This window comes from Phasianus colchicus, chromosome 9 (genome assembly GCF_987193195.1).
Source record: "Phasianus colchicus chromosome 9, bPhaCol1.hap1.1, whole genome shotgun sequence".
NCBI lineage: Eukaryota > Metazoa > Chordata > Aves > Galliformes > Phasianidae > Phasianus > Phasianus colchicus.
In genome coordinates, this window is record NC_143444.1 from 11,192,209 (window position 1) to 11,214,801 (window position 22,593).

Consider the following 22,593-nt stretch of genomic DNA (forward strand, 5'->3'; position numbering starts at 1 on the left):
ATCTGCACCACATAATACGTTCATTGCTAGTTTTTGGCCATTTGGTCTCCCACTCGTGATGCCAAGTATGGTGCTTTTGGATTAATAACGTTATGGATTAGCAGTGGGGCCCCTTGTACATCCATTTGGATTAGTGGCAATCCTGCACCTCTGCTCCATTAGCCTCTCCATTAACCTCCAGTGTATCACTCAGATAAACTGTGGCTATCTCAGTTTTCATAACAATTCCTCTGTCAAGAAAGGCCCAGGAAGTATGTTAGATTTTCAAAATATAAGTTTGCTGTATTTTTCCAAAGATTTCTTCAAATGTCAGTAAGTCTCCCTTATTCATCAATAGATAGACTCAGTAGACTAAAGTACAACATTTTGTTCCTTCATAGGAAGAAATCAAGGTAGTTCAGTTGAGTGGTTGTATATGGATTCTTTAAGTAATGAAAATTACGAACACTGGGAGATGTAGCAAAAAAAATGGGAAGAAAAAATGTAGGAAATGTAAAATATCTGAATTTGTGGATGCCTTTGGGAGAGTCGACACAAATGGAGGACATTGCTAAATATAAAACAACAGTGAAAAGTGAATTTTTCTGAACAATGGTTCAATGCAAAAAGCATTTGTGAACTGTGCAAATATTTATCTGGGCGTTGATGATCATATATTTGTATAGATTCCATACTCCCTTTAGCCATTTAAAATAGAGTTCTCAAATGACAGTGGCATGTAGCAGAGTTATAGGAAAGATTAAATAGAGTTAAAGAGTCTTTTTATGACTTTTATGAGAGTGATAAGCAAGATGCTTAGGTTTCCATTTTGCTACAGCAAAATGCAGCAGAAGTCACTGCCTGAGAATCAAGTCTCTCTTTTATTTCTCATCTTTCAGAGGTGTCCCCAAGTCGATTATTTTTTCAAACATAATTCCGAACATAATTGCAGCAACACTGGTATTATTAAATAAGGCTCCTTTTTTCCAGAAAAAAACCCTCACATTCTTTTGTGCATTTGTGGAAAATACCATGATTCATCCTGTGAAATGTCACACATTCCTGTACTGAGCATTTGCCTTAGTATGAAAACTTAAACACAATACAATAACTATGGTAATTGCTACACTTATTAGGATAATATTTTTGCTATATTTATCTTAAAGAGTGATTTGGGTAGTTTTTTTGTTTATTGCTCTTAAAAAAAAAAAAAAAAGTACTATTCACGTGAAAGGTCCTTCCCTCTTTATAAGCAAGTATTGAAGAAAGCTAGAAAGTAATACATGTATTAACAGTATGCCTGACAAGCAGTAGCTCTAAGTGCAGTATGCAAACCAACAAATATATCTGTATGGAGATTCCAAAACTCCTTCTATTCAATACCAGAATCATAATGACTGCAAACAGTTTTATATGGATTTAAAGTAACGTGTGAGCTTTCATGTACATTTAGAGTTTGTTACCTGCAGAGCAGCAGTTCAGTCTTTAAGTACACGCTACAAAACTTTAATACAATTTAATTTTTTCCTTCCTCTAATGCCTTGTCATCATGAAACATCTCCTGACTTCAGCTGTGTTCCTCTCCCCTCTATATTTCCATATGTTCAACTACATCATGTACGTGTACAAAACTTTCCTGTCTTTGCACAAAATAAACCTTCTGCCTTTGTCTCTATGTCTGCTTCTCATTTCCTGCTGACAGCTCTGTCCATTTGCTTCAAGTGTGCCGTTTCTTCTGATATTACCACTTTACACACACCAGCAGAGGCTGCATTTCCCCATTGCTCTGCAGTAATGCTGGCAGTGCCCAGGGCAGCCGTTCAGCTGCCACAGCCTCCCCAGCTGCAGCTCTGTTACGTGTCCAAGGGCAGTTGCATAGCACAACCCAACAGACAAGACCCAAATCAGCAGCTCAGAGAAGGAGCGCTTAAAGGGTCTGCAGGGCTCAAAGTGACTCTTGTTACCTGCTTTCTCCTTTTGTACTGTCAATACTTACAAAACTGCTGGGTGTTGGAAGGCCTCTGCTAACATTCTGACAGGTCATTTCTTCCCTTTGAGTTACATCATAGCCTATAGGCTGGTTCTGACCTGTGCAGATCTCTAGTTGAGAATGGACTTCATATTTGTAGTTTATAACGTTAAACAGAAAAAGGAAACAAATTCCAGATTAATTAAAATTATTTTTTCAATATATACTTTCAAAGAAAGATAAGCCATTTTAAAGGAAACAGCTTTAGAAGCAAAGATGAAAAAAAGCTTTGCTAAGCACTAGTATTTTGTAAGTACATCCAATTGCAAAGATTTTTTAGGATCTAAGAGGTTAAAGATTTTAATGTTTAAAATTGAGATACAGCAGCAAGATCTTCATAGATGAATGGAAGCAAAGAAGCAAGCTCACTGTCTTGGGAGGTATGGCTTGTGATGATATGAGCACTGATACTAGCAGTAATGGATCCCTCTGTATTTTGACACTAAGGTTCAAATATTTTTTCATCTCAGTAACTGTCATTCATAAACATGGGTAATGAGAAGTAACAGTGATAGAGCTTGAAGAGGAAAAAGAGATTTCTGAAAAGAGGGGAAAGACAGCAGTGGTTGAGGTACTAAAAGGGGGAGCAAAAGGATCTCCATCAGCTGTGGGAGGAACAAAAGGGTATTCTTTAACGAGTGTGAGAAACAAAGGAGCAGTATTGCACTGGGGAAGTGCAAATAGAGAATGGAAAACTTAGGGTTGCTATACTGACAATAGTTCTTACTTCTGACCCTTAAAAAACAGGTTCTGAGTGATGCTCCTCTGCTGGCGCAATTCAAGTTCTGCCAGCAGCATTCTGTCACAGTCTTAGCCAAAAAGAACCCATGTGTTTGTGAAAGAATCCTTGATGCTGAATGCTTATTTGAATTCTTTTAGTCCCAGATAATTTAATCTGTAAGAAACTAGATTCAATACTCAGTTTGCTCAGTGCTGTTTGCTATGTGACTATAATAAGTTAGCGAAACAAAAAATATCAAAAAATATGCTTCAAACTCACAGTGAATTAAATCAGATTTCCCTTTTTTTTTTTTTTTTTCCACTGCAAGTATTTTCCCTGGCCTGACACCCAGAGGTCCAGCTGGACGGGCATTCTACTTGTCTAAATCATCTTTTAGCTCTTGAACTCTAATTTCTGCAGTTTGATATAGTGATTTCCCCTATAAATGACACTGAAAAGTTCTTCAAAATACTACCTCAAGAACCACTGGTTACTATAGCCTAAAAAAATAGCCACAAAAAAAAAAAAACTCCATCAGGTCATCATTCTATAATACTTAGACAACTATTACCTGCAATACATCTTCAGAGAGTAAAATAAAATAAATGCAAAGTTTGGTTGATCCTTTTACTTTGTGTTTCAAGAGTGCTCTGAGGTCCCATTAGGCCCCAAAGCCCATTCTGTCTGTGCTGTGCATAGCAAAAGGCAAACGCAGTCCCTGTGCTGAGGCAAATGCAATCCCTATGCTGACTGGCAAACAGCTCAGGATGTGCTTTAAAATTGTTTTTTGAGCATTATCATCAGCTGCACCTTTGGGACAGCACTTCCTCACCAAGCATACCCTCTCCTATTGTACTTGTGAATATACATGAAACTTGAAAGCAGTGCTAGATTTCACATCCCAGAATACAAGTTCTGCTTTAGGTAGCTAATGCTGTGTTCTCTGATGTGTGCTGCTGTTGCTTCCAGCTGGTATCATTTGATCCTCCAGGGCACAAGGACAAGCGTCATGCACTGGAGGTTACAATTCACATTTAGTGTCATTAAAAATACACTGATAAGCATGTAAGGTATGTTCAATATTGAATCTGAATTCAGTAAAACTCTCTCAGGCTTCCATAGCACAGGCACTCAGAATTTTGATTGAATTGGCACTGCAGCAATTAGCTAATGTATTCATTAACTGCAAGGGTTAGTAATGTGATCGTAGCAAATGATACTTAATTACAATAATTAATGCCTAGTGATTCATGAATAATGCATTCCCTAACTATTTACTTATTCATACTTGTGAAGCCATTAATGGATAATGATCATTCGAATAAAAGACATGGACATCAGGAATGTAATACTGAGACTAGTTTTTCTCAGTCTCACCATAGCTTTGCCTGTTTGCCTTGCTCTTACATATTTCTTTCTTGCCAATACCCACAGATAGAAAGTACTTGAAGAGCTGTAGAGCAACACCATCTCACATAGAGCCGTACTGGCTAGTTCTCACGCTGCGTCAGTTCTCAGTCAGTGCTCTCATCAGGCTTGGAGAAGGTCCGAAGAGTCACAGAAAAACAAGATAGGTTTTGTTTTGTTTTTAAATCATATTCACACACAATTATTTTGAGGCAGCATTATCATTTTTGTTCTTAGCCTAAGTTCAAACGCTCAACTCTAGGATAGCATTGCTCACCAGCTAGGCCAGGGATGTGGCAAAACGAAGCAAAGCCAGGAAAGTCAACCGAATCTGGAAAGTGCTGCTGTCCCGGCTGAAGAGCTGCACCCACCTACTTGCTCCTCACACACAGCAAGTGAGGTGCAGGGGCGGGCAGCACGGTGAGGGCAAGGCTTTAGCCACAGAGCATGTGGGCACCTACTGGGGTTTTGTCTTCCCCGATGCTCCTGCCTGCTTTCCTGATGCTCCTGGAGCCCAGACAGGCAGGCAGCAGGAGGAGGTGGGCTGCTGGTGGGTTGTTGCTGCAGTGCCTTACAGACCAGCCCTGCACATCAGCCCCTTGGAGAAGAATGCAGCACAGCACAGGTAAACTCACTGCAGTCTCACGATTGTAGGTCAGCCACAAAGGCAGACTTGCTGCTGCTGATGGTATGGGGACTTCATTCCTGTGCCAGGCCAGATGCAGAGTAAGAACAAACATCTTTAGATTTGTAAAATGAGCGGTTCTGCTCTGAAAGTCATTGCAAATGTCACATTGCCATTTTTAGAGCTGTTTTTTTCTTTTTTTTTCCAGAGCTCCTTAATACCCTCTGCTATTTTCTATTAGTCTGTTTTCAAAACACAGGATTGAATTAAAACTTCTAAAAGAGTATTGCAAGGAACACATTTAATATGTGCCGTAACATAAGGTACAGAAACATTAGGTTGCAAAGACAATAAGGTTATCTGATGTGTCTTAGCTGGGAAAGACAAGAACACTCCTCATGAGGCCGACATTAGCGCACGCATCAGTGCAAAGCAGCTGAATATTTAATGTGTGCGGTAAATATAAGCAGCAAAGGGAGCCCAGATGACATATGACAGCATAACACTCTGCAGTATAGAAATCGACTCAAATAGGGTATTCACATAACACATTCGATGTTCAGACTAACATGTTTTGTCTGTACACCATCCTTTATGTTGCACAAGCATTGTTTTCCTTTTCTCACCTTCTGATGTTTTCCTTGTAGACTCCCAGTCACATCACATGGGCATTTACTTCAGTCATTGCTCACCTCAGAACACATTCGAGCACTCCATCCCTGCATTGTTCAGATACTAAATTTTACATGTTTTTTTATCATATGGTTCATGAAAATTAATGTTCTTTTTTTTAATTATTTTTCTCTTTTTTTTTTTTTTTTTTTTTTTTCTGGCTTCCAGTTATACTAGAATATATACTAAAAGTTGTTTCAGATCTTTAGAACAATTAACTCAGAAATATGTGTATATATATGTACATGTATATATATATTTATGTATGTGTGTGTATATATATGTGTGTGTATATATATATATATATATTTGTAAGAGCAGAAGCAAATAATTCTGTCTTCCAGTGACTTTCAAACAATAATGCTTTATGTCACTGAACAGTCTGGCCAAAAGCAGACTGAAAACAGATGATAAAATAAATATATTTTAATTCCTCAAATCCACATTACTGAACTCACTAGAAGTTTCTATAGTAAAACAAATCCCAGCCTCACCTTCAAACTGAAAAATAAAGCCTGGGCTTATCCTTGACTGCTTTTAAAAAGAAAAATAAACTGGATGGAAGTTGAGGAGTTCATAGCGGAAAAGATAACGTATGTGGAGTTGGCAGCAACCTCTTGGGATTCAGTGTTTGTCCTCTTCACTAAAATGAACAGAATTGAGAGATAAGTTCAAAGCTATAAATGGGATTTATTGCCAGATTAGAAGGTGGTTTCAGAGGAAGCTTGTCCACCACCATTAAGAACTTAAAATCTCCTCACTTTCATTCAGGTACTTAAATAGGAACCATGGTCCTTGGCTGCAACCACTACATTATTTAGACAGCAGCAGTCCTGTAGTACATTACTCCTATCTACATTCTAGCTCAGCACAACAAATACATCTGGCAGAATAGTGCTCAGAAATGATTCACGTGCTTACAATTACTACTGAAAGGTCCATGGAGTTATGATGTTTCCAGATAAAGCAAGGGTGGCAAGCTCATCTGCCTATGCATCTCTTGGTGAGTTCTGTATGTGAAGTATGTTCTTGTGCAGAGTGCTTTTCAGTTCTTGTTATGAAACTCCATTCCTAATAGTGTCTGAAAATAGTTTGCACACTTTATTAGACTTCTAGAATATTTGTCCACTAAAAAGCAATAAAAAAAATTCCTATTCTTGAAGATCTGAAAAATATTTTGTGTTCAAATGATCAGAAACACTTATATGTTTTGAAACAGAGTCATTTACATGGGAGGAAGAGCTTGTTACTTAAATATTTGAGATTCTGTTTACCAAACTGTAAAAACAATAGTCCTCAAATTTATTCAAACACTCTTCTCTTTTCAAGAAGAATAAGAACTGCTGTGATACTGCTGTAACACAGTGGAAAGGACGAGGGAATCAGCAGCTGTGCCCTTTACAAACCTTTGCAATTATTTAGCTAGAGCAGCTTTTGCACCACTGCAGACTGCTTTGGTTGTTGGTAGAAAAGAAAAGGGGGAGAATGGTAGCGTTAGGAAGAGGATCTCAAGCACTATACGAGCAGGATAACCAATTATCTGTTTGGGAACGTGTTCTGCCTTCCTTGGATACAGTACAATGAACCTTTAAAAATAAAGTTACTGTATTGCCTTGTCTTGGCTGCTCAGTGTCACTAGACCTAACTTAGTTACTTTAGTTAAAAGTGTAACAAAGTCTATACCATCAAATTCCAAAGGAGAATGAACTTGAGACCCATTTCATGTGAGAATATATTAAATTACAGCAGATTCTATTAACGTTAATGTATGTTAACGTGGAAAGTTAACCACACTGCTTGAATAAAGTACATAAAAGTCATTTCCCAGAATAGCTTGTTAAGATTCAGTGCTTAACAAGTCACATACTGGCATTCAGGAATGAACTCCTGAGTATCCCATTTGTACAGACTCCTGGTTATTCCAGTGGTCAAGACAAAACCAGTAACTCCTATGAGCAAGGTGAAGTATGAGAAAGTCTTTAGTTTCAGTAACTCTATGAATTCAGGTTGATAGTTGTTAAATATCTTTTGCTTATTTCTGAACGTGATTTAATTCCCCACCTTAAATAACAACATTGTAGACTTCAAACTGAGCTCAGGTGCCTGAGGATGGACAGCAACACCTGCTCTGTTCCTGAAGAATGTGATATTCTCCTCCAAAGTAAATAGTGTACAGGAACAATCCCAGCTTGCAGCAGCTCCATAATATTCATTACATGAGCAAAAAGACTACCCATCAGACTCTAGCTTTCTCGTTCAGGGCTGTACAAACACCAACAAGTGACAGACAGCCAAAGGTGAAGACCTGGGGGTAAGTCCTAGCCAGAACTCAATTGGTCTTGCTCTTGGTGGGAGTGTTAGGAACAGGGTGGAATGAGAGAGCCCTCATACAGCCTTTAGGGCGAGGGGCTGCTGTACTGGAAAGAGTTTGCATTTGCAAATAAAGGTGAATTTTGATCCGACTCTGCAGACTGTATAAAATGCTTACTTTCAGCCTGTACTGAGAAGCCCATGGATTCAAATTAATCATCTGACTGAAAGAGAGCTGAGTTACTCACAGTCAATATGCCCTGCCATAGAGAACCAGAAATAAATGCAGTTAGGTGAGCCAGCATATTTTTTTGTAAGAAGTATGAACTTCAAGAAAATCTTCTGGAAGTGTAGGAAATCTTAAAAGAAAGACATTAACAATGCTGCCACTAAATCCTAGCATGTTAGAGTAAATTCCTCTAATGTGAACTACAATGTATTTTCTATCAGTTATCCTTAGGTGGCAGTAAGGTAAAAGCACGGAGCAGAAAGTTAAGAAAAATCTCTAATGTATTTATAGAGACCTTTCCTGCATGTACTGAGCTGGCTATAACATGTAAAGAGATTTCATAAACTTCTTGCATCTTCAGCAGAAATCCAAAAAGCAATTACCAGATTCAGCTTCATCCAAATCACATTCAGTGTTGAATGCTGGCACTATCAGTACAAGACCAGGTGTTTCACTAGGTATGCAGTACCTATCCAAGTGTCCCTAAGATTGGAGTTTGGATTCGTGGGGAGAGACAGACTCAAACACTCCTGTCAACAAGAAAGAAGTACACTAAAAAGAAAAAAAGTTATAAGAATATGGTAAATTCACTTTCAAACATTTGAATCAAGATTAAAATAGGATTTCAAGGAGTGATTATTGATGTGGAGCTCTACAGATTTTTATAAGAATTTCATTTACACTTTCCAAGTATGCATCTCTTCCAAAGTCTTTCTTGAATATAAAACGTACTGACGTAAGTCTTCTCTTATCATCATCTAGTAGAAAAAAGAACAAACACTAGGATATAAACATACTCAAAAATTTTATCAAGGAATATCATTAACTAAGTAATGTGACACTGTCATGTAGCGTGCTAAGGCAAGTATTATGTAGCCAATAAAGGTCTAACTTATACCATTAATATTTACAGTTGGAAGCATGAGATGGCTGCAATCTAAGTGCTGCACCCAACAAAGGCTTGTTGTTGACTTGATACCTTCTTGTCTGACAGTGTGAAACACTCACATAGCTACTTACTTCATCACCACTTGACAGCGTAATATTAATGCTAGGTAGCAACACATGGCTGTTTTGCAGAAGCTTAGCACCAAATAGGAGGAAGAAATTCATCAAATGCTTTGGAGATTGTAGGCCTAGCTGCGTAGCAAAAAAGTAGAGATGAAGAGTATCTGGAAATTATCCACCATAACAGTAATCCTCACTCTGTTTCTGCTTCACTGCACTCTATTGACCCCCTTACTGTGCACCATTGGACAGAGCAGTTTCTTATTCCCATAGAAAGTGGGAAGAGGCAAGTCTGCCAAGTTCAGCACAAGTTGCACCAGTTCCTCCCAAGAGCCAGGAGTCGGGTTAGATGATCTTGCTTCACATCACAGCAGTTGGGTCCAGAACCCTTGGCAGGTGGCTGCCCTGTGTGAGACACTATTCTTTGACAGTTGCTAAGTGGTGATGATCTTAAAAATCTGATTTCAGAAATAAAAGAGCATCTGCCTCTAGCTTAGCTCATTAAAGAAGAGATCTTTTACCTCAGCTGTTGTGAGCTGAGAAGCAGAGGTTCTGAGGAAGCAGTTCTGTGTTTGCAATTCATATCCTGCAAATCCATTAAAGTTAACTGAAGTCAATAATGCAGAACACAACTGAATCAAAACGACTTCACCTCTTTTCCCCTAGAACTGTCCTGTCCTCATCTTCAGCTCTGTAGCATCTTTTCTTATTCTTCTCCAACTTTTGGGTCCCCTTCACCCACCTCATGCTCTCATGGCAGCAGGCAGAGTCCCCAAAAGGCCACTACTGCTCATAGTTCCAAATCTCTTTTCAGGAGTCATTTCTACTGTGGCAACTGTATGGAAGCAATAAACTCAAACCAGATAGATGCAGGACAATGACAGAAAGTTACTGTTTTCTGCAATAGTCTTTTGATTTTAAATATTATCCTAGCCCTCCTTGCGAGATGCTTGCCTGGTAAAGCTTTATTCCATCATCAAGATTTATCTGTATAGAATCTACTGTCTTGAAGCTGTAATGCAGATAATCCCCTATGGAGAAACAACACCTGATATACTTCACTGTTAACTATGTAGAAAAATAATTATATATTACACCCCAAAGCATTTCTCAAGCTAGAAAGGGATGTTGCACCCCAGAGACTGATACCTTCACAAAAACACTGTCATAGTATTTGTCTAGTCTGCCATTTAGCAGCTTTGGGACAAGCTCCTCCTCAGCAAGATTTGCCTGGATTTACACCAGCTATAGACTTTTCCCTCCTATGCTTTCAGACGGCAGCAGATGGCTAAGTTTCTACACCAGAGGCTGTCAATAGAATTTTAAAAGGCATCTCATAACAACACATTGGAGCTGCACATTTAATCTGTGCTGCACCAGCAAGATGATCTTAAAAAGAGCTGGAGTACACTTACAAAATTAGCACTGTCAGTTGCTGCAGAAATGCTATCAGGAGTCTTCTGAAAGTCCACAGCTTAATGACAGCTTACCTCCAAACTGCCAGCCAAATCACTTCGCTGTGTGTATCCAATGCTCAGATGTCTAAGAGAAAAGGCATTTAATACTGTTTCACATGATGCTGATCCACCAAAATATCTAATGGAGATTTTAAGGGGCTACTTAGACACTTAAGGGTTTTCTTGGGTCCGTAGCTGAGTTCACATGAAGTACAGTGGTAAAAAAAGAAGTATTATTTCTTCTACCTAAGGCAGACCATCTTGGACCTTTCAAAGATCATCATTTTTAAGCCTGGGTAACCTCCATTAAACAGTTGATATACACCAGGCATCAGTACTCCAAGTAGTGAAAAGAAAATGCAATTACTGTACACAGTCTTTTGTTATGCGATGAATTCCTAAAAGTGGGCATTTCAGTTTGAAAAGCTATATCCACAAAGCTAATACTATCAACAGAGCTACCATGGCCATTTAGCATCTGTGTAGAGGGTGAGTTGTTTAGGTCTAAATGCAGCATGGTCTCTATGTGATCCAGAAATGATCTTGCAGGCTGATGTGAAAAGAAGGAGGTCTCTGCATGCTGATCAGGCTGTAAGATCAAGGCCTGTGTGATACCCTTGTTTTAACCAAAGGCTGCTTTACAATTACTTGCAATGTTTTTGAGATCTCCACCATCACTTTCCAATTTCGTGTTCTACTATAACTAGAACAAGCTTCTTCAGTATATTCTGTAGAGTCACAGCAGTGAGACTTCAAGTGTCAGGGGGGAGGCTGTCAGAATTTCTTAGGAGGAACATAAATCCCTGCGAGTGAAGCTAAATCACAGACTTCAATCATTTCTAACTTCTTCATTTTCTCACAGGACACCAAAGAAGTAATTATTCCTTAATAAAACAGATTGCTTTTTTATTATCTTGATCTATAATTGCACAATCCAGATGATCAATTTATCATTGCAGCTGCTAAAACTAATTATCTCTACATTCGTGCCTTGATTTCATGAAGAGATGTCAGCCAACTAAAAGGTGACATTTTGCAGGAAGGAATTCATTCAGTCTGTCATATTTCAAATAAGACAAACCATTCAAACTACACTTCATAAGCAAATGTATAATAAATAAATAGGTGTTTGTGGGCTTTTGTTTTCAGACATAAATATCCATCTGAAAAAGAAGAAATAAAATTTAAAAAGTTACTTACCTACAAACATTCATCTTCAAGGTGGGCTGGCCTTACTGTGGATCTTCTGTATATATCCAGGTTGCTCATCCAAGTTTTATATTCAGAAATGGCTGGTCAACTCCAAATAAGACTTGGGGATCTCATTCAGGCCCTCCAGCAACGGAATTGCATTTTCCTGCAAAAATATCTCAGGTGCTGACAGCAGAAAAAACAACAATAATTATGAAAATTCAAGACTTTCTACAACTCTATGTACAGTATAGATTTTCAGAGGACTACAGTGTTACGTGTGGGATGACAGGATGGTCTTCTGTTGGTGGATGTGCTGTCAGAGGGAGAAAATCCCAAGATCTGGAGAGAAAGTTATGGTCTCCTTGGGGTTACCTGGCATGACGCAGGTATAATCTGCACGCAGGAGGCAGAGCTAAATGCACCCAAGCACATGGGACATGTGGGCAGCTTGATCTGGAGCTATGAGGCAGCTGGTTGCAGAGGGAAGCAGTCACACCTTTAAGCAATGACTCCAATGAATCTGTGCCTTCTATAAACAGCCTTCTTGTTCTTTCTGTTTGCTTTCACAAAGAAAGCAAAACTAGCAATCCTGCAGCAGTGTTTCTAGGTCAGTGTTCTTATCAAATAATCCTGAAGCCTGTTAGGCACCAGTTTTAAAGCAAATCAAGTATTACATGTTTAAAGAAAATAACTTTCTTCACACAGAAAATAATGGCTATCTAATATGATGGCCATAGAGAATGCATTTTTGAAGCTGATAGGATAAATTGAAGTAAAGTGGGCAGGAGGAAAAGGAATTGGAAGAAGTGGCCTCACTGGTGATAAACAGTGGAAGATCAGTCAAAGTGCACCACAAACACTCTAGGTGCTGCCACCTATGTTACCAAAGGTACAGAATTATTCACATACCTGGCCAATAGCAGTTACAAGCACGCTCAACAGAGATGAGTGCCCACATGGACAGCAGCACAAAGAAAGCCAGGATAAAGAGGATAAAGCTGTTAAAGGAAGTAGCTAATGGGTATTAATTTAAAAATTAGAATTTAACAAATAGTTTGTCATTCCCAATGGCCAGTGCAGTGTTTGGCTTAACTGAGCATGAATTTGGTGTGTATGAGTCCAAAATTTACTGGTTCAATTTTGCAGCCTAACAATCAGGACAGAACAGCTCACAAGACACAGTGCTTAGCATAGGCAGAACAGATACTTCTAACATGATGCTAGGCAGAATGCTAGGTACTTGCTTGTGAAACTGGAAAGCAAATAATGAAAAAACAGTCTGAATGTACCATCATTTAAAGTACTTAAATTGGAAGAAAGTCAATCTATGGATTTACAGCCACTTTACAGCTGTTGAAAAGTTGTAGTCCCTCAAGCTGAGGTTATCAGTGCATCTTATTATATGAGTCATTAGATTTCTTCTAGAGCTACTGGGTTTCTTATTTGAAATCAACCTTGAACAGAATTATTTGCTGATAAGGTGATTGTAAACCCTCACTGAAACAAATTCAGCATATCTGTGGGCTTTCTAAGAGTGATAATGGCTTTTCTTTGGCTACATATTATTATCCCTATATACTTCCAAAACCTTCCAAAGTAGTTCTGACATGGGCTAGTATGATTCAAGCCAATCATAAAGTAACCCTAGTTACTTTAGCAAATGGTTTTGATTTGGGAGCAGTAAATTTGGATGTCTTGGACAGATGTTTTTACTGCAAATGAAGTGATAACCTCATGGCTGGTGTCAGGACTTGAGATCTGGAGGCTTTGCTAGTGAGAGCTCTATTGCACACAAGCAATTGCGGAATTCCCAGAAAGCACTGCACATGGCAGAGAGGGGAATTCTCCAAGGCTGGGCAGTTCCTGTGTTTTAAAGTTTTGCTGATGTCTCTGTCTTGTAAAACATCCAGAATCCATGCTGGAATGAGGCTGATTAATTCTTAATGCCCAGCAGCAGACATCTGCTTTCAGCGCACACTGCACCATTCCTTTTACAACCTGAAGACACATACCAGTGGCACTTCCCATGCCAAGCTCATGCCCACATCACAGTGTCCCAAGCATCTTGTGCTATTTCTCTTAGACACGAGGGAGCTGCTTCTCTGGAAGCACAGCTATCTGCTCCCTCCCTGGCTCTGGCTCAGCACTTGTGTCTGGGACCATAATTCTCATCCCCCGTACAGCAAGCAGTATTAAATTGGCTAAGTCATGCTGATGTAAAACACACAAGACGAAGAGGCACTGTGTATTTTGCTGGATCCCTTGTGCTATTCCACTTGCCTTTGACATTTGGCACATGTGGAAACATTCTTATATATAGCAAATCTCCAATGTTTCACTCATAAAATAACTGTTTGGAAGACATCTTGTTTAAAGATAACCACACATACATGAGGTTGGTATGTGCTACTGAGCTTTGACTCATGAACTGGGCATTTTTTATCCAAACAGTTCATCTACAAAGTCAAGGAACAAGCTTAATAATCAGCCTATCACAATCACCAAATGAAAGTATCAGCACTATAATGGAGTTTAACTGTATTAAATAATTTTATCTAAATACTCAAAATAACTTTGATTAAACAATTTAAAAACTTAAAAAGTGGGTAAACTTTAAAATGAAATCAACAGTAAAAAAAAAAAAAACAACAACAACAACAACAACAAACAACATCAGCTTTTTCTTAAACTTCTTTTGTTTGGAAATGTTTCCATAATAGATTCACCTTACTGACATCCAAAGACATATAGAGCATGCCACATAAAATACCTTAGAGAGAAGCAAATTGGCCTTCTAACGTTGGCCAACTTAATTTTATTGGTATTACAATGACACAGGATGCCATCTTACCATCCCTATCCATTGCCATTAAGGATATAGCTTTTACGAACAGCAACTGTATATAGGGAGCAGGTGAACTCACAACTGTCATTCATTTGTTACTTTTTAACAAGGCTCATAGCATCACTCAAGTTGGAAGAACCCTCAGTAGGTCTTAGCAGCAATTTGTTTCTGAACAAAACTTCTCTGTACATTATTCTTTTGGCGATCGCCACCAAACACTGTGATGAGCAGATCCTAGAGCTATCAGAGACAGAGCTTTTCTGATGCTTTCTCCAGACCATTCAGTTCATTTTCCAAATTAATGGAAGTGTTCAGCCATCAGTTACTAAAGAAGCAGTTGATTTTGACCAGAGTTCAGAGCCTTCTGGCAACTCTCCTATCAGTTCCCTGCTTTGCTAAGGAGTCTACCTACGTTGTACACTTGGGCAGTGATCTGCAGGCTGATAAACCAAGGCACGGAACTTGGACAGTAGATTTTTTGGATTAATAGAAGCTACCCAAATGAATGCATAAAGGTCAACTTCTACATATTTGGAAATAAGAAGCAACGTTAACGCAGAAATAAGGTTAGACTATGTAGCTGATTATTTTAAAAGAAAAACAAAACAAAACAAACAAACAAAAAAAGAACAACACCTCAAAATATTTTAATCAGTGGAGCATGTTATTTTATTTCTAATATACTGGCTCAAGAGGAAGAATTTTGTCCAGCGAGTTAGAGGCAATATGTGCACTTCTCAGTAATTTTTTCAAGTTCAAGTCACTTGCAGATCAACCCAAATGCAATGAACTCAACATAAATGAAACAACAGGAATGAGGGTCATCCAGTCTAATAGAGCAGAGACATTCTCGTATCTCAAACATACCTGCAACATCATTTTAGAACGAAATGACCTTCTCAATCTGGTTTAAAGGACAAATATGTTTCATGTCTCCTTATTTTAGGGCTGGATTCATATGATCTGTCACTTACACTGAATTATTTGTTTAAAAAAATGTTTTTAAAATCACTGGAAATGTATATGGAGTCATCAGGGACAGAGGAAAATAATAGCCCAACTGGTCATGTATTCCCTAGAGAGATTCCCTGAGCCAAACTTGCTTTCATTATTACAGCAGGACCTTTTACATCAGCATGGAGGTGGAGAGAAAAGAGGCAGGATTGTTTTATGGTTCATCCTCTGGCATTGCTGACCTGAGCAGCACGAGCTCCAGCACTGCACACAGGGCATTGCCACACAAACAGCACTAACAGTGGGTCAGTCACTGAACACACATTCTCATTCTTAGGACAGTAATGGCACTTCCTTAGAAAGGACGAGTAAGAAGGTCACTGAAATATCCTGTAACATGCTGTATCTAACTGGAAAATGGGCTTTGACCTGCTATTTTCTATTTCTAAATATTTGGGGATTTGAAAGTTCAGCCTCAAGCACACATTTATCTATGGCAGTTCAGCTGTCACTTTTAATACAAATCACAGAATGATAGATAGCAGAATCTACCCAGAAGTTCCATTCCTTCTGGGGTTATTCTGTCCACAGTGACCACTTAGCTACATCATCTGCATCTCTTCATTGGCTTTCCTCACCACAAACTCTTTACTTTTTTATGAACTAAATCCACATATGTAGATGCATATATAACATTCATCTTCTATAAAATTTATCTGGTCTTAAACATTTTAGCTGGCAGATTTGTTTATGCGCACTGTACCTTCTGACATTATCACATTTCCTACTGCCACATGAAGATGGAAAAAAAGACATAGCATCCTTACATTCATCTTATGCTGTACTGCCTGTGTTTCTGTAGACTTAGCTGCAAAGCGTATGTGCAGAAGAAGGGCTGGATGAATATTTGAAAACATTTGTGAGGATATACTGATATTCATTTCTCACTGAATAGATTTCAGCTGTGCTCATGTGCAGTCTCTATATGCTTATTTCAAGCAAACACGCTAGTAGAAAAATTTACTGGCAGGAATGGCTGTATAATAGTTACAATTTACGCAAATATTTACAGTAAGCAATTTTTTTATATGCAAGTATTCACAGAAACTTGACTTCTCCAGCAGGAGAAACAGAAATGGGACTGTCTATATAGCCAGCCAGACTAGCTCATGTTTAACTCACAGTACTGAAAACTAGCAGTAATATATTCAGAACAAAAGAAGGAAGATGAATTATTATTGAAGTGATTAAATGATTTCCGAATTACTTCTAAAGTCCACAAAACTGTAGCTCACAGACTATTTTCAAGCAGGAAGTTGTCAAATGAAATGGGTCGTTATGCTAAAATTCATCCAGTCCTGCCTTGTATGTTAAATAACCCACGGTGTGTGTGTAATTTTCCAGAGTCCAATGAACAAAAACTGGAGGGGCTAATTTACTTATCTTTCAACAAACAGTGCTTCAGCAGTAGCTTCTTTATGCAAAGTTCTAGCCATAAGATGGTTTTTGTTTTCCTTCCATGGTAGTAGCTCAAGTGTACCTCAGTGCTTTCTTGACATAAATTATATTGCAATTATTTCAATCCTTCCAGTTGACAACTGACTTGATCTCGAACGTATTCACCTCCCTTGGCTCAGTAACGCTGGCTTTATTGATCCTCTTCTTGGCAGTTGTGGTTTCAGTCATTGCTGCCAATAAAAGGTCGAGCCAAGGAACCTACAGCCCCAGCCGGCAGGAGAAGGACGGCGCCCGCGTTGAGATGTGGAGCATGGTGCAGCCACCGCCAATAGAGAGGCTCATTTAGGGGAAGGCTCTCCTCCATCTTGGAAGATGAGTGGAAGTGGACGATGTGCACAAGCTAGATACGTTCATTTGCATTCTGCTACTGGGAGCACCTGTTGTAAAAACTACAGTGACTTTGAACTTTGAATAACTTCCTTTTTAGTTCAATAACATTTAAAATGTTCTAGCATTTAAGTGAACCAATGCCATTTATCACTATTTTGGGACATTTTTTCAAAGGACAATTTCATTTGCACTGGAAACTTCAGCCTTGGTAATCTGCAGTAGGCATTACAGACAGTAATGGCTTCTGTGATACTTGTAAGTGCCTGTCTCAGACTCAACACAGGAACAGCTTCTTGTTTGTGCTTTGCTTTGCTTTGCCTGCCTAGCAATCACTGCTACAGAAGACAATGCAGACCCTAATCAATAAAGACATAATTTTGTTATTAAAGGGTTTATCACTATAACTGTGTTTCAGCATATTGTTGATCAGGGGTTAAAAGGAAACGTGCAGAAACTCTCCAAAATAAATGTTTCCTGTTTAGCTGGTTTTCTTTCCTTCAATTCTATTATTTTTCTTGCTGCCACTCTACCTTCTGCTGAAAAGAATTTCTCTTAACCTCTCTGACAAATCCATGTTTCTCTGAGTATAAAGGGTATGTCTTAAAATTCCCAGCAGACAGAACCTGACCTTACAGAGGACATAAAACCAAAGCATCCTAAACAAATTTTGCAAATCTATATACTGCCATTTTCTCATTATGATATTACTTGATGCTTCTGTCATAAAATAATTGCATCTCACTTTGCCAGCATCCTTTGGTTGCCAAAAAGGCAAGCGTGCTCAAAAAAGTTTTCCAAAGCTCACAGAAAATACAAGCAGCAGCTTAGAGGTGACGCACCAACTTAGAAATGATGAAAGAGTGACTCAGCACTGAAAACAGCCGTGGTGATTCTTGTGGAGTTCAGACTTCCATGTTAACAAGGGAAAGTAAATTTTTGTGCCCGAATGTTCCTCTGTTGAGACAGCAATAATACCAATGTAATCCTTGGATTTACAAATATGTAAAAAGGAGTGGAATAACTGCAAATGTTTGGAAAATATGTTGTAATTAAAAGAGACTTGAAAATCTTCAAGAGCATTTAATAATCAGTGGGAGAGAGGAAAGAATGTGCCAAAAATACACTCAGGTTAAGGTTTTCTTGAACTGTAGGGGCAGATAACAGTAACTCATCCAGCTAACTTTCACACGTAGTGAAAAAATTAAAGCAATAAGACATGGCTCCCACACAAATTGAGCCAACAATAAAGAGGCAACAGAGTGGAAACTTCTTTATGGAATTTGTCTTTCCTGCAGCTCAGATTATCTGATCCTGCCATTATAAAACATTCCAGGAGTTGCATAATAGAGCACACATACTCAGCATCCAAGAGTTTAAGTGATCGTTTTAACTAATGATCAACTCATAATAAATTTTGAATTAACCTCTCTGGGGACTATAGAAGATCAACGTCAATCACATTTATTTCCTTATTAGCTCTGATAGCAACTCTGATAGTAAGCACATTCTGCTTATTTTTGCAGTCTTAACAGATATCTTTCAAAACAAGGCACTATAGTAAACGATAGCGGACGGTAGGATTCAAACTGAGTTAAAAGAACAGGGTGCTAAGGGTGGAATGGCATCACAGCATGAATGCACAACAGATTTTACTCGAGCCCAGATTACAGCTTTACTACTGAAGCTTATGATTTTGAATGCAATCATTCCTGTACAACTGCAGTTTAAATCTACAGTGCAAATGGCAACAAACTAAAGAAAGAAAGTCAACAGAAGTTAACAAAATAGTTTATAAGTTAATAAAAATATGATGGTAAAAAGAGAGAGATTCAAGGAAGTTCTTTTGAAATATTGCATTCCATAACAATGGCTGTAAAGCTTTTAGTCAAAACTCATTTAGCCCAGCATTTGCCCACTACTAAGAAATAATAAGGAATGCTATAAAGTTTGTGCAGCATTATCATTTCTTGAAATGGATATATATTTGAAAAAAGAAGAGCTGGACTCTAAGAGTATACAACAAGAAAGACAGCAGAGAACTGTGTTTGAGGATGAGTAGTGAAGCAGGAATGTTTTGTACGGATTCTTATACATGTGATTGAAGCTCACCAAAAAAACCTACAAGGGATACAAAGTCAAAGCAACTTTCCAGATGGCGAAGATGCACCATAAGCTGTGAGAACAAGAGAGTGAACAAGTGGAGAAGAAGAAATGGAAGGTTGAGGGCTGGTTGAGGGCCTGAGGAGAGAAAGCTTGGAAAGTGAGGGGGAATCTAGAAGCAGGAATTGGGAGCAAAGAGCAGCAGTGGCTTTGGAACAGTAAGGCAGATGCAGAGAATGTGCTTCCATGTATCTGCTTTATATTCCCGAATTTCTGCTCAATGATAATGGCCATATAGGCTAAAAGGAGGAAAAAAAGTGATAAAGATTTTCAAGTGAATAGCAGAGATAGGAAAAGAAAATAGAAGTGAAAGCAGTGGAAGGATGTAATAAAGATCTAACTTTGAAATCAACCCTTCTTTGAGCAGGAGGTTGGAGTAGATGACCTCAGGAGGCTTCTTCCAGCCTAAATTGTTACACGATTCAAAGAAAAAGGACAACAGAGAGAAAGCAGCTGAAGATGGAGGTCAGTCTGCATGAAGAGCTAATGTGAAGGAAAGCGTTATTGTTCACAGTGAAAGACACAGCAAGGAGGAGGAAGTGGCTGGAAACTCATTCTGCTCTGCTCAGTGGATGGACTTTCTGGATGAAATCTTGAAAACAGTGGGAAAACAATCTGTAATAACACATTCAGGAAAGTGTTATCACACAGAGAATCTTCAGGGCTAAGAAAGATATGCAGCAAAGGGTACAGAGATGAGAATAGAAGGAAGATGAAAGCCTGAAGAGTTTTCATAAAGACCAAAAAGAGCTCTGGAGATATACATTACAAAAGAATTAAAAAGGCACCCATAAAAGCATAAAAATTGGAAAATTCTTACCATGGAACATGAATGTGGTTTGTAGAAGGAAAATCAAGAAGGGAGAAAGTGAGAGGAAAAACCCTTAAACTAGGATTAGAATAAGTCAGGTGTGACTGATGTCTGTCTCAGTGGAAGGGAAACGGTGAAAATAGGAGTGATGAAAATTCTTGCAAAAGTAAGAGGAAAAATGGGAATGAAAGCAGATGACATTTGAGGAAAGTGAAGGCAAAAGCTGGATCACAGTCTTTCCAGTGCAAGGGTAAAGCTGGGCATTTGTAACAGTGAGGTCATGGAAGAGGGATGGAGAGGTTGGTGGAGAGTCAGAAAATGAGGTCCACCCAGTGAGGCAGATCTGTGTAGGATAAATTAGGAGTGACTTTTATTGAAAGTGGAAATTAAAATGTGAAATATTTTAATTGCTATTTATGATCTTATAAGAAACAAATAAGAAAAAGCCCCACCAGCACAAATTCTGTTCTAAATGTACTTTCTGAAAAGCTGAATTAGAGAACAGCACCCCAAAAAGGGCAGGGAGTCAGACTCTGCAGTTGGAAAAGTCTCAGCACCTGGAGAAGCAGAAAAAAAATCTCAAAACTGTGGTTATTTAGCAAGCTGAAGTGACCACGGTGAAGAAGCCTGACCCTTTTGGGCCACACCTCAGCCAAGAAGCAACAATTAAAACAAAGGGGAATGCACCACAGAGTGTCTAATACCGTTTTTGCTGAAATTTCAACCAAGGATTAAGCAGGTGCCAAGCTATTTACTGCTTCTCAGCCTAGGTGTGTAATAAAATACATAGTGAAGCACACAAGGAGAAGCAATAACATCTAAGAGTTGTGGAGAGCACCTGCAACTCCACACAGAAGACCTAAAGTATTTTGAAAATGCATTTTCTAAATATCTCTATTTGACTCAAAAGGCATAAGTAAAAGAATTTGTTCATAATCACTTGCAGCCTATCCATCCAGGAAACAAATGCGTAATATGGTCCCAGACCTTACAGATTTCAATTTTCTTTTTATGTCTACCAGTCTTTTGCAAAGAAAAAGGTGCTAAATTAAAGCATGTGACCTGCTCTGTGCCACATCCCTCTGAAGATGCACAGAAGCATGGAGAGAATTAAGAAATTGACTCCTCCCCTTTCACAATCCCGCCCATTTTCTCTTGGAAAGCGGTGACACCCAGCCTGTGAAGCAGCAAGGAGAGCCTTCAGACAGCTAGAGGAAAGTTTATGTTAGAAAGAATATACATACTGTGGCTGCAATTTGGCCAGCTCCAAATGATCATTGTATATTGTTACGTTATGTGCCTTCTCCGTCTTATGTAAAATTAACTGTTCCTTCTCTGCATGTACATAGTATATTTATAGCTTAGGTGGTGTATGTTACTATGCTCTGTGTACAATACAAAAATGACTAATAAATAAGAATTATATTGAGCCCCATCTGACCTATATTTTTTGCTTTATGAGGTTATTTAATCATGTACTTACAAAGGAAATTATTCTCACACCAGGACTATATTTGCAATTTTAAAAGTTCAATTTGCGGTTTGGAACCAAGTGATCAAGAAACATTTTCCCTATGTGGAAATGAGGTGAACATACTTTGTGTTTCAGAGCACAGGAACTGCCCCATTCTGTGCTGGCATCTGCACCACTGCCAGCATTGTGTTCATCCCAGGGAGAGACATTGTGCCACAGCCTAGGGTGGCATGGATCAGAACAGCTTGCATGGAGCTAATTTATACAAGCCAAGATTCTCATGTTCTAGATTTTTGGTGTTGTTTCTTTTTTCTCGCTGCACCTCAAACTCCCCTGCACCTCAAACCTGCAGTGGTCCGAATTGCTCTGCTCTGTTCCATGAGCAGTGTTACACACCACTACTTGTTTATAACTCTATAACTAACTGAAAATATTTTGTTTTTCAGAAGTTTGAATAAAACTATTGTTCAAATGCACAAGTTATTGTGAGAGTGAGTACTGAAGTACGTCAAGTTGAGAAGTTTAAATCAGCAGTACCCCTTAAAGCCTGAGCTGGAGAACCTCTCAAAGCTAATGTTCATGCTTTGCCAATATTTTAGTAGCTGGACACAGAAAAACTTTGCTCTCCCAACCAATTAACACAGTCAGCCATAACTGAACCTTCAAGCTTTTACAGAGGAAGCATTGCTTTTCTGTACTTTCTTGAAAATGAACGCTAACACCAAGTGAAGTGGTGCTGAAGTCTGGCTAGTGACTGCTGTTCAACATACGCTATTTGATAATGAACATAATCTAAGTTATAGTTTTAATTAAAGAACGTAAGTGACACACTTTTAAAACAACCTTAATAGTGCAGGCCCACAGCAGAAA

General features: G+C 38.7%; 1 protein-coding gene across 3 annotated transcripts in view; it reads left to right on the plus strand.

Annotated features, from left to right (window-relative positions):
• CRB1 (crumbs cell polarity complex component 1) overlaps window positions 1–21,646 on the plus strand; it is a 92,038-nt gene extending 70,392 nt beyond the window's left edge. For 2 of the 3 annotated variants that reach the window (XM_090146140.1, XM_031595802.2), the window contains one exon: window positions 17,022–17,750. In XM_090146140.1, the coding sequence (XP_090002266.1) occupies window positions 17,022–17,234 (213 nt within the window). In that variant the 3' untranslated portion in view covers window positions 17,235–17,750. Of the gene's footprint in view, window positions 1–17,021; window positions 17,751–19,805 lie in introns of those variants that run through there. The other variant, XM_090146141.1, reaches the window with a different exon arrangement.
• Window positions 21,647–22,593: the final 947 nt, after the last annotated feature.